This window comes from Strix aluco, chromosome 28, assembly GCF_031877795.1.
Source record: "Strix aluco isolate bStrAlu1 chromosome 28, bStrAlu1.hap1, whole genome shotgun sequence".
Lineage (NCBI taxonomy): Eukaryota > Metazoa > Chordata > Aves > Strigiformes > Strigidae > Strix > Strix aluco.
This window is the reverse complement of record NC_133958.1, coordinates 1,840,005-1,853,234: the sequence shown is the minus strand read 5'-3', so window position 1 is coordinate 1,853,234 and position 13,230 is coordinate 1,840,005. Positions and strand designations below refer to the sequence as shown.

The 13,230-nt window shown below is 43.4% G+C and overlaps 1 protein-coding gene across 1 annotated transcript in view; it reads left to right on the top strand.

Annotated features, from left to right (window-relative positions):
* The window catches only part of ANTXR1 (ANTXR cell adhesion molecule 1), a 111,652-nt gene that overhangs the window by 55,241 nt on the left and 43,181 nt on the right, over positions 1-13,230 (top strand). Inside the window, exon 13 of the mRNA XM_074808201.1 lies at positions 4,268-4,363. Within this exon, the coding sequence (XP_074664302.1) occupies positions 4,268-4,363 (96 nt within the window). The remainder of the gene's footprint in view (positions 1-4,267; positions 4,364-13,230) is intronic.

The window sequence follows — 13,230 nt, the reverse complement described above, 5'->3', positions numbered from 1 at the left end:
CTCCCTATAAATCAACAGTGCATTAATTCGTCAGCCACAATACATGAGCACATTTATTAGATACATCTAGTACTTCATTCATCACTCCTGAATGTCAGTAGTTGAAGATTTTGAGGGTCCATGCACTTTGGGGTTGTTATTCCAGGTTACCTTTCTGGAATAGCTAATGTATGCTGCAAATGCCAGTGCAGTAAAGTGAGAAACTAGGAAATAAAATCTTAAACAAAAATAAGAAGACTGGAAAAAACAAAACAAACCAAAACCAAAAAAATGCCCATCTGGTGCATAGTAGCATTTGTTAGAACACCCTCAGAAATAAACCATAGTTCCACTGAAATGCTGATGAACTGATCTGTGTTTGTTTATGAACTGATTTATCTTTGTTTCTGTTAGAAGCATTGAGGATATCTGAGATGAAATAGGGGGCTTAAAATCACGGATTCTGTCTTAGCTTTGTCTTTCTGCGTGATTGCGTACATGCGTCCTGGGGCAAAATTTTAGGAACTTGGTCTTAGGCAGCAATCTTTGAGCAACCTGGTATAGTGGAAGGTGTCCCTGTGCATGGCAGGGCATTGGAACTCGATGATCTTTAAGGTCCCTTCCAACCCAAACCAGTCTGTGATTCTGTGATGATCTCAGTAGGCAATAGCAAAAGAACTCTGGAGGATGAGGCATCTCCTGCGTGGCATGGCCATCACCGGAGTGCTCATCCCTGCTTGCTGACTGTCGAAGGAATGTGCATGCACCTGGTTTATCCTAAGCTTTTTGTTAGAGAGGCTCTTTCCAGGGATTGCAGGCATGCCTTAGAGGAGCGTGTTCCTCTGTAGGCCAGCACCTCTTAGAATGTCTGTGGGCAGAGTTAAGGCAATAGCCGATGCTGTTTATGGGCCCAGACTTTGCCAGCCCTCCCCTCTTCTGTCAGAGTACCTACAGTCCAAGGCATGGGCCACGTTTCTGTCTTGCGACAAAAGGATTCCCCCAGTCGCAGTCTGACTTCTCACAGTCCATAACAGTTCCACGATAACTCCTGAGTGAAAGCATATATACATACACATATATATACACATATACAGACACATGCAAACACACACACACACACCCCTACTATGAGGAAATGCCTCTAATGTGTCCTGTTTTGGATTTCTTGATATCTTTATATTTTACAGTCTCTTCCAGTGGTTGTTTTCCATTGTACTTCAACAGCCAGCAATACTTGTAGCATTTTCTTGGCCTTCTTGGACTCTGGCAGGGAAAAGGAGGCTTCAAGACACAGCTGCCTTGCTTTCTCTACCAGCTTATTTGTTTCAAAGTCTACACGGTAGAGTTTTAACATGTCAGATATGTAGCACGTTGAAAGGTCATTTAAAGAGCCTGCTCTTTTTCATTTTACTGTTTCTTGATACAATAGCAAGGCATTTCAAAACAAAGTCTCTGGGCATTGTCTAGGTCTTCAACACTTGTCAGGAAGCAAGCTGCCAAAGTTTTACACTTAGCGTTTGGCAGAAGTTTGGCTGAGTACCTGAGCTGTCCGGCTTTTCTCAGCCATTCAGGTCTAATGGAGTTTTAGGTTGTTGATCTCACTGTGGGTGCAAGCACCACAGTTTTATCTCAGTGTAAGCAGTCAGGATGAATCCCTATGGGATAGCAGTACTGATTTCAGATAAGTGTGTATTCAGGGACTAGCCACGCTTTGTCTCTATAGGTATTCACTAGTTTAGTGTTAAAATTATCTTTTTTTGTCTTTAAAATGAAAGTTATTTTTTTGGTCTGGATTGACAGCCTTTATTCAGTAAGTGTTAAACACAGCTCATTGAATTATTCTGTGGTTCAGTGTTTCCATGAGCATTTGTATTGTTCTTCCAAATTTTGATTAAAAAAAATAATGGAATGCAAACAGACATTTCGAATGCTTCAGCCCTTTTTAACCAGCTCTAAGACTGGGAGAAAGATTTCAAAATGTCAGTGGAACTTTTGCAAACTATTTTAGAAGGCATATTTTCCTTCTTGTTTATTATTCATCTTGAATAAGTGGCAGTTTCTATCTAAGCATAGTTCTAGCTGTATAAAACCATAGATATTACACAGAATGATCACAAAATTCTAGCAGAAACTGACAAAATACAGATAACACAAACCAAAAGCAGAGTTCAGGCCACTTTGGATTATTATGGTAGGATTTATTGTGTATATACGCTTTGTCCTGTTCTGACTTGCTAGGGTTTCCTCAAAGCCTTGTTTGCAGCAGTGATAGCAGTCAGAGTTGGTGAGGGGCAGAATTTTCAGTTCCTGATTAAGGGTCTCAGTTTGGTGCTTTGTAGGTATGGCTGAGCCCAGAAAATTCAGCTCATATTTGTCTGGAATATTTTGATGTTTGTTCAAATGTAAGAAATGGAATTAATCCAACCAGCATTTAGGAGGCAGCAGGGGGGAAGTGTTCTGGTTTTGATATCTGAAGGGGTTTTATTCCTGCAGACTTGCCAGGCAACACTGGCTTTAGCAAGAGGCATTACCTGAGTGAGAAATGTAAGATTTGGCAAATCAAACAGTTCTATGTCCTCCGGACTGTTTTGCTGCTGTGATACACAGAATACCAGCTGGCCACATCAGCTGCCTTGCAGAGAAACAGATGTGTTAGGGTAACATAAATTGGTCTTTACAGGTTGTCTTGGAAAGGAAAAAACAAAGTAAAAATAAATTCTGTTTTTAAAAACAAACAAAAAAATTCCCAGAACAAAGCAGTTAAAAGGCCGCTTTGTTTCGTATTTTTACAAATTGATTTTAGAATATTCTTAATGACAAAATATTTGTTTCAATATTGGGGCAAAAGGGACAGACCACAATTAGACATAAAAAGCCTTATTTCTTCTACAATTTCATGGCAGCAAAGAGTCAGGATCACATTTTCTAAAGCTGAATATCAGCAGGTTCCATTTTGCAGATGATAGATGTGACTTTATGCTGTCTGTCTAGAGGAACAGCATGAAGCATACAGCTCTGTCTTCTCAAATGAGCTTTTATTTTGTGTTGGGGTCCAAGTTCCATTTCCAGAGATGTCTTGGGTGAATTCCTCTCCTGTGTGGACTACCTCTCTTTTATTTCCAAGTGTCAAAGATCAGGTTGTCTTGATCCAAATTCTCCAGAAATTCCTTCTATACCAGAAGAGAGTTTGGAAAATGCTCTCAACCTGATTGTTTTTTCCATTGCTCTTCCCGTTATGGTATGATGGGAGATCATCTGGCCATTGAATTACAGGGACTTAAGCAGGCACCCAATTTTCCCATCCTACAGGTCAGTCTGCTCTAGAATGTGTCCTTAATCTGGCAATGTGATCTTGACACTTGGGTGGGGTTTTTTAAATGTCTGGCTCTTACATCAAGAACATCTCAAACAGGCTTAAGCCAGGACTGCCTGCTTTCTTATCTCGGAATAGGATGATACTGGGGAGGAGTGCTATAGGGAAGCTGGCATGCCTCAGGAAGCCCGGAACATCTGGTTTGGGTTAAATCTAAGCAACAAGAAATAATGCACATTTGGTTTTGGTTGGTATATGGAGCTGGCTTGTGCAGCAGCTTGCATTGTTAATTGATATCAGAGAATTGCAAATGCCTTTTTAAATGGGGAAAGTGTCCCGGTTAGAGAGGAAAGGCTCTTTTAGAGTTAATGGCTTCTGATGTGGAAAAACCCAGTATATTGTTGTGATGGTGTGTATGTTCAAATTTCCTTGGAAAGCTCATGGCAGAACTACCCTGACTCAGCAGTGCTAAGAGCAGGATGACCTGAGTCATGGGCCCATGGAGATCTCGCTTCAAGTTTTCTGTTTGGAGTAAACTTTAATTCTAACATTGCTGTCAAATTTATACTGCGAGAGGGGAAAAGAGTTGCAAAGAAAGGAGAATGTGAAGCATTGTGTGGTGAGCTCTTTTTTAAATCTTTTTTTCAGTCTTCACAATACTCTGAGGAATATTACTTTAATTTTGTTCTGATGTGAAATAACTGTTTTACATAATTGTGAGATTCAGAAAACTGAGACAAAACCTGTAACTCTGGGACGTGAACTAGAGGCCTCAGCCTCTTTGCAATGAGGTGGAGGGGGTGTGTGCGCCACATTTGGATGTATGAGGAGGGAGGAAAACTGCATTTTGTCTGAAAAATAAATGGAGTATGGCAATGCCTTTGGGACCTGTACTTGCCTGGAAGCGGGCAAGGTACTGTGGAGAGGGGAGTTTGTGGTAGTGGTGTTCACACACTCTCTGTGTTTCTCTTCCAGTCAGATGGGACCATCCTGGCTATTGCTTTGCTGATCCTCTTCCTCTTGCTGGCCTTGGTTCTTCTCTGGTGGTTCTGGCCTCTTTGCTGCACAGTGGTAAGTGACAGAAATCATTAATACAAAACAGCAATTCAGTGTTGCCTGAATGTAAGAAACGAATGGGAAGGAGGCAAAGTTTTCCAGGAAGAAAGAGCAGAGCACTGGTCACTGAACAAGACGGTGTTTCTTCCATTGCTGGCACTGTTATGTGCTTCTATTTCATCTGCCTGACCTATGGATTATACCCATGAAATGTTGCTAACAAACAGACCTTGTCAGGAGCCTTTTAGTCTCATTCATTGATCACGAAATGGAAACGGTTTGCAGAAACATATTAGTTGCTGTGCCTTTTTGGGAAGGAATGGCTTTTCTGGATTGTCTAATTGCTGTGTCAGTGTCCCAGTGCTGGAGGGCTCCTGTAGGAGGGCAGGTATGCTGAACCCAGGCTGGACTCCTTGTTCTGCCTCAGGTACAAGGAAAAGATTTCTAAGTGTGCAAATTTTTGCAAGATTAACTTTTTTTCCTGGCTCATCATGTCTGAAGAGCACTTTGAGATATCCAAAGGATGGTTTCAGTAGAAGTATGACAGTGTTTCACTGAGCAATATCTTTCCTCCGTGTTTTTTCACAAAACATTCTGTGGCTTAAAAAGGACAGCCACAGAGTTAATAATGAAAAAAGGCAGACAGAAATCAGGAGAGAACAGCAGAGAAGGAAGAGGTCAAGGGAGGCAAGAAGGAAATCACAGAACTTGAGACAAGCTTTTCTCTCACATGTGACCCTGCTGTTTGTCTGCAAGGACCTGTCGTACCCCTGTACATCTCTGCTGATCATCCCCTGGGGCTGCCTTTTACAATGAAGATTGGGGCAAAGGCTGGTTATTGTGGGACATACCACACAGTGAAGCTCTGCTCTTGCTTTGGGTCTTGTTTGTGCTGCAAACATAGAACAAGAATTAAGGATGTTCAAGTGTCAGCAGATTGGAGTTTAGTTTTGGTGACTGGCTGTGTGTAATGTTTCAGATGCTTCCTTTAACACTGCTCAAACCGGCTCCAGTTTCTGGGCCACTATCATTGTTCCTGATTTTAAATCACCCAGTGTTGTAAATTTGCACCATGTTGGACCAAATCTGTGATCTGGTGCTGAGAGCTTTGGAGCCACAAACTGCAGGAGCAGTCACATTTGAGGATGAGTCTTTGTGTTGAGATGTATTTCTTTATCCAGAACAAGGATGGAAATCTCACAGGACAAATCTTAGTTGTCTATTTCTGTTTCTGGCCGGAAATGCTAGGGGGTAAAATGCTTCTTTTCACAGTAGTTTGGCACCTCTGAAAACCAGAAGGGAAAAAATATTTATTTGGACTTTTCAGAACAATAAAAAAAAATCCGTTCTAAAAATGGACAAAGGGTTAGCAGTGTGGTAGGTTGCTCCAAGTTATGTGTCTAAACTAGATGGCATGTTCCCAGAGAAGCTGGGCCAACTTCTTTGTTGGTGCATCTGCATAGAAGTCGATGAAGATGTGCCCTCTACACGTTTACACTGGGATTTGGTGGAGAACTGAGGTGATAGAGAGGAAAGGCTCAAAGGGATGCTGCCATTTTAAGGTTCTGTTACAGGAGAAGGATGAAGCTGATAGGAAAAAGGCATAGCAGCAGGGCGTGGAGTAAAGGCAATATGGAGCTATGCGCTGAGAGGGTAGTATGGGACTGCTCCAGTGGAACAATATGAGGATAGTGGTCATGTAACAGCCTTCCTGAGGTGTGAGGAATACAGTCCAGATAAGCAAGGTGGGTGCAGCAGAGATAGGGAGTCTCTTGTCCACATGAAGCTTTCTAAGCTTAATATTTTCCAGATTTAAATTCTGTACTTAAAAAATTTGTTGTAGATAAAAGCTTTTCCTCAGCCTCTCTCCTTCTTTACCTCCCACATTCCCTCTTAGCAAGGTCTCCAAGTGGGGACTATTGCACTGATATTTTCCAAATGTAAGTCAAACACATCCCTCTACTTGCTGGAAAGATTTTAATTCAAGAGCCTGTTTGAAATCTCTTCCATCTCTCCGGGCTGGCAGTCCGATATGTTTGGCAGTAGATCAGCAGCTAAGATGCCTCACTGTGTATTGCTTACCCAAAGATTCTGTAAAATTAAAGATAAAGCCACAGAGGAGTGCCCAGCCTGTTTGGCTCAGGGGAGGGAGAAAGAGAGCAGAGCAGTGCTTATTTACTAGTTTGGTAATGGCACATTAAGGAATGCAGTGTTGTCAGAAGCACAGAGTGAATTAAGGGCAGAGGAACTGGCTTGCACAACAGACAAGAGAGGCAGGCAAGCAACAACCTCTAATAATCAAACCGCAGACCCAGAGACACTGCTGTGGATTCAAGCCCAGGGACGTTTCAGAGATAATTGTGTATGAGTCCGGGGAAAAAAGAAAAAACACAACAAACTTTTTTCTTACCAAGTATAAATTTGAGTGACAAGCACATTTCTAAACCCTGAAATTCCTCCTGGCATGCTTTTTAATTAAATAGGAATCATTATTATCCAGCAGTTCTTCAGGAAAGACACCAAGCCAGCTTCATCCCTGGAGTAAATGGACTGAAGTCAATAGACTTACTCTGGAGATTTATCTGGAACCCAGTATCTCCTTGGCATGCACCCATAAAGAAATGCTGTTTCCAAGTGTATTCAAGTTTATTGGTCTCAAAAGTATTCTGGGATGAAGTCTGGAATTTACCACTCAGTTTACAGTAGATGCAATTGTTGCTTAGTGGATCAGAATAATAATTAGGTCTTTGCTGTGCCTGATACCAGCACGGGCAAAATTTCCCTTGATGTCTGTGGCGGAATATTACAAAAGCATGGGAGCAGGTGCTAACCTTTCAGAAGGTTTCAGGGATGTTTATTCAACAACAGAAAACAAAGGGAGATAATTCTGCTAAGCTGACAACCCTAACACCGTGCGCATTAGAAGAATGATGGCAGATACAAAGACATCTGTAACAGGATGACCCTACTTTTCCCGAGCAGAGCATATCTGCAGAACAGCAGATGCCAGATCCTGGCCTCGTTGATGTTAGTGAGCATTTTGCTGTTGTCTTCCCATTCCTCCTCTTTTCTGAACATGGCATAATCTGAAGGATCCAGGCAATCATAGTAGTAACTCCTGAAGGAGTCCAAGTGATCACAGGCTGGCAGAAAGCCGTGGCCTCTCGAACTCTGCACCCTCCACGACTGATGCAGCTGCCCAGGCAGAGCTGTGGTGGGAACACGCGGCTGCCCCAGTGCCAGGGTGGGCCCTGCTCTTGCACCCCTACGGGCCGGCAGCAGTGAGCACGCCTGTGGGAGGTGCACCCAGGGAGAGGAGCTCCTCTGCTTAGTGACAGAGCTCCGGGAGGACGTGGGTAGGTTGAGGAGTATCAGGGAGTGTGAGAGAGGGATAGACTACTGGAATCACAGCCTGCCTTCGCTGGGACAGGCCCAGCAGGCAGACGGGACACGGGTGACACGGAGGATTCCCGATCCTCTCTCCATCTGGCTGAACACAGTCACTTGAGGAGCAAGGGGCAATGGTGACAAATTCCTGCCTGGCACAGCAGGTGCATCTCCTCTGACTGCCCCACCTTCCCAGGTGTCCTTGAGTAACAGGTATGAGGCTCTGCGAGGTTCTGGTGGACCCAAACAAGAGGAGACTCCCTTCTGAAGGGAACAGAAGGCCCAATACACAGACCAGACCTACTTCTTAGGGAAGCCAGTTGCTTCCCTGGGGCCCAGGCTAAAGATGTGAGCCAGCAATGTGCCCAAGCATCCTGGCTTGTATTAGAAATAGTGTGGCCAGCAGGACTAGGGAAGGGATCATCCGCCTGTACTTGGCACTGGTGAGGCCGCACCTCGAATACTGTGTTCAGTTTTGGGCCCCCCACTACAAGAAAGATGAGGTGCTGGAGAGTGTCCAGAGAAGAGCAACGAAGCTGGTGCATGGTCTGGAGCACAGGTCTGATGGGGAGCGACTGAGGGAACTGGGGGGGTTTAGTCTGGAGAAGAGGAGGCTGAGGGGAGACCTCATGGCCCTCTGCAACTCCCTGAAAGGAGGGTGCAGAGAGGGGGGAGGAGTCTCTTGAGCCAAGGACCCAGCAACAGGACCAGAGGAAATGGCCTCAGGTTGTGCCAGGGGAGGTTTATGTTGGATATTAGGAAAAATTTCTTCATTAAAAGGGTTGTCAGGTTCTGGAACAGGCTGCCCGGGGAGGTGGTTGAGTTGCCATTCCTGGAGGTATTTGAAAGACGTGTAGATGTGGCACTAAGGGACGTGGTTTAGTGGTGGGCTTGGCAGTGTTGGGTTAATAGTTGGACTTGATGATCTTAAAGTTCCTTTCCAACCTAAACGATTCTATGAACTGAATGTTCAAGAGGCTATTTAGGTGCCCAAGGGTGAAATTGTTCCGGGTAGGAGGCCAACATAAGGCTTAGGTTTAATATTGATGCAAACCAAATAGATATAGATGTAAGCCAAAGAGATAATAAGCCTCCAAAACTGTCTTAAGGAGGATTTTGCAGACACGTTGTTAGATTGGCTGGGAAATGGAGCTGATTAAAGTGTTTTGGATGTATGATGAAGGCATAATTAATGCAATAGCTGTAAGGCTTCTCTGTGCAGGGACAGTTTCCCTGTGCCAGTATGCAGCACCACACTGAGCAAGTGTCTCCCACAGACACTTAAAATCGGCAGTTGAGTGAGTTGTGTTTGGGCTGTGCTTTGCACCTGAACGGGATCTTCATGAAAGATTAGTCCTGGCATAGCTGAAGTGGTGGCTACAATCAGCCTGCCCCGAGCCTTGGGCTGAATCTTAGCTAGGGCAGTCTGGGGGCTAAAATGTGGAGGATATGAGTGGAAATATCTCCCTGGTGCAGCTGAGACTGAGAGTCAAAGCATTACCCCACATGCTCGTACATCACATCTCCTTACGGTTTTACAAGGTAAACATGAGTTTGCCTCCCTTACGCATCGGGCATGAGAAGCTGGTCTGTGGTAATTGCCCACTTAGAATATATACACCATCTTACACATTTTTATACTGCAGCTTTTTTAAACACAGGGATGTGGCTGGCATATAAATGAGGTGTTGGTATTTAGGCATCTAACACCAGTTTTAACTTTAAAGCTGTTTTCTGGAAGGAAGCATGGAAGAACCCAGCAATTTGTTTGGCTCTCAGTCTGTACTGCAGCTGACCAAGAGTTTTGGAAACAAAAAGCTGGATGGAGAAAATACAGAAAATATATATTAAAACCACATGAAAATAATAGCTAAACTGGAGGAAGAGGAGGGGAGGAAATGCATAGACTCTACAGCAACCCTGAAGAGCCATAAAATTACATGGTGCATGTTGGCTTGATGAAGATTACTTTCAAGGGTCCACATATTCAGATTCCCACCCGTTCCCATGTGCACAAGGCACATTTTTTCTGCAGTTATACTGATTTTGGGAGAAGGGAGCACAGGATCATGAATCATCTGAAACATTCTTGAGACGAACCGAGAGCAAGAGACACAAATGTGCAGGCAGAAATTGCTCGTGGACCCCACAGTCTCTGCCTTCAGTTCAGATCCAAGCTATTGAGGCAAGCACTCACTTAGTGTAAGGTGGTAGTTTCTATGAATTTATTGGAGCTTAATGTGGTGTATAACATTCAAGCCCTGAATCCGTGCATGCTGCCACAAATGAGGGTCTCCATTTGTAGCACAGGCAATCCAAAACATTAGGAGGTAGTGCTGTTATTGTAGGTTTAAAGTAGTGTAAATAACAGAACCAGACTTTACAATTGCTGTGCACAAAGGGCAGCAGGAGAATAAAGACAGTCTTATTAATCATCCAGAGTACCCACAGCAGTTCACTGCTCCTCTCAGCCTCCTGTCAGTCAGATCAGAATGGTTTAGATATGGATATAATAGTCTATAACTGCCTGTCTTTAAACAGACTGGAATGAAGTCTGAAAATAGCATAGCAGAGGCATTTTGCCTGGGCTAATACCATCAGCTCTGCAACAGACCAGGTAGAGAAGTGGGCTAGTAGAACAGGGTGTGTGCCAGGCACTGAACTAGGGTGCTTTGACATGCTGCTGTGATGTGTCATTATCAGAAAGTTAAAACCAAATTCTCCAAAGTGTCCATCAGTTGTGGGGTGTCCAAACTGGAAGATCTTCATGGATCCTTTTTGGAAAGTGCTAAGCACTGCCCTCTGAAAGTCAGGAAGGTAGTCATTTGCCTTTAGATGATATGCCTAGACTTCAGATTCCCAAACCATTTCCTTGCTAATGCATTTCGTTAAGGCCAGATCCAAAGGCCAATTATATTAATCTCGATGAGGTTCAGCACCCTTTGTTCCAGACCACAACAGATACGTAACACAAAGGAGGCACTGTTGTTCTTTGCCCCAGTCCTGCATGGGAAGTAATTAACTTAATAAAAATTACTTCCTTCTTTATTTTTTCCCTGGCTGCCTCTCACCTCTTCCAAAGAAAGCTGGCTCAGCCCAGCTAAGGAGAAATAGATCTTTAGGACATAGTCTTGCTTAACCTGAAAATTCACTAGCAATCACTGAGTGAGAGCAAGGGCTTCTGCATATAGCTGAAAGTAGCTATGATGTTTTTCTTTAGCCCAGAAAATTAATTTCATTTATATAGTTTTCCACGTGGAGCAAACCCCACTGATTCTGGCCTGTGTAAGTGAAATAGCCTAGGAAAAGGAATGACCTTTGCCCAGGCTGCATTTTTTTCATACATTCCTTGGAGGACTGCCTGTCAGCCCCATTCAGTTGCAAACTGTAACAGGGTTAATTAAATGCAGGGGTTTTTTTTCCTCCATGATGTCATGTCATTCATAAGGGGATGATTTTGACATGTGCTACGATCTGTATTGAATGTGGTTTCTGCACGTCAGCTTGAACTCTTAGGTGTGAAAGAGCCTTGTCTTCTAGTTTTAATGAGTTGAAATTGAGGTTCCTGGATCTGCTTCCAGGCTGACAAGAGAGGTTAACTTAAAAGGATGAGTTAGCTTTCCTATTGGACTTCATTTACCTCTTACTGATATGTCTAGGAAGAAGAATGTATTGTATTGCAGATGAGGAAATAGGGACAGGCTCCTGCTTGTGTTAGAAACTTTGAAGTGTAGGCCAAATCTGCAAGGATTTAATGGGTACTTAGAAGACACGGCAGATATGAACCAAATAAAAAGGAAATGTTCCTTTACCCGACTCATAACTAAACTATGAAACTGTCACAGGACTTAGAGGAGGTCAAAACTATAAATATGTAAGGGGAAAAAAAAAGATGAGTCAGATGGGTCATAGTTAATGCTATTAAAAACCCTCTGCTTATTAGGACAGCAAAAATACAGATTGTGTATTCTCCAGAAGAGGAAGGTAAATAAGGACAAAAATTCTGCTCAGTTAACTGCATGCTCCCTTCCCAAATTTTAGTTCTAACTAGAGGCAAGTCCTTTATTTCTTATTTTGTACTGTTTTCTCGTGTAGCCTTCATTTTAAATGATGTTCTGTTCCATCTTAAAGCAGATACACTTTACTGACAAGAAACATATTGCCTCTATTTATCATACAAAACTCCAGGGACAGTTACTGAGTATGTGCTTGCTGGACACTGTAAACTGGTGGAGTTTTCTGGTCTCCCAAGATGGAAAACATCCTAGACACATTCCTGGAAGATGCAAAATTTGGATTCAACATGCTCTCTTATGCCTGAATGGCTACAGCAAACCAGTCCTCTCCGATGCTTTTAAACTTCTAGGGGGTAGCTAATAGCATTCCTCTGCTTTTACACTGGGTTATTCATCAGAAGCAGCTGCTTCTCCATGCATCTGTGACATCAGGGTGGGTCAGCTAACAGAGACCTGTGTCAGTCACATACATGTCGAGATCTGTGATGAAAGGTGATAGAAAGGCAAAGAATTACTTTACTGTCCTGAATTTTCACAGCTAAGTGTGTAGAAGTGCTGACAACTACTCTCAAAGTTCCTCCTTCTGCCAAGAAAAGCCAATGGCCACCTCTCCATCCCACAGGCCTTTACTACTTGAAAACAAAAGAGTGCATTGTAAGGTTTTTCTAGCATGGCAATGAGGTAGAAACCCTCAGGTATTCCTCACCTAGCGAGCAAATATGGTTGCTGAACAATCATGTTTTTCTTCTCTCAAACACAGGGACACAATTGCAGCAGCAATCACAGAAACGGCTTGGGGTTATCAAAACAATTGCAGCACACATGAGCAAACACTTCAGCCTTGCCAAGCCAAACTAGCCAAAGCATTTTGCTTGGCCAAGCATTCTCCCAGCTGATTGCGTTCAGCAGGTCCATGTGTGTCATCTGGCGAGACAGAGAGAAGGCGAGAGGTGCAGCCCGGAACAAAACGTGGTGGGCAGTGTGGGCTGTATCCTCACTGGGTTTCTCTGTAATGGCATTTTCTTTCTTGTACTTCAGTAATTGTTTCTATTTATGCAAAATGAGCAGGTGTAAGGCACTGCCTTTTGGTTCTGGGACCACTTGGCGCTTGCTTTGCTCTTGTGTGAGATGGCACAAAGATCCGGTTTGGTTTGCTGTCTTTAGTACCTCAGAATAAGGGTCTCATGCATGTACAGCTGTAACTGTAAGAATCCAAAAGGCAGAAGGAAAAGCTTTGTACTGTTTGCAGACCAAAAGCCTTTCTGGACCTGGGCAGCGAGACAGAAAATACTTTGAAAGTTCGTACAGGCTCAAAGGCAGAGAAGACTAAACACTCCCCATCTCTGGACTTGTCCAAACTAACCAATCTCTGTTGCCAACTTACGGAGTGTTCAGTTGCTGTTAGAAGTGCATAGCACTTAAAAATGGAAGGAATCTCATTTTCTTCCCTCTTGGACTGTGATAGAATAAACTTGATCT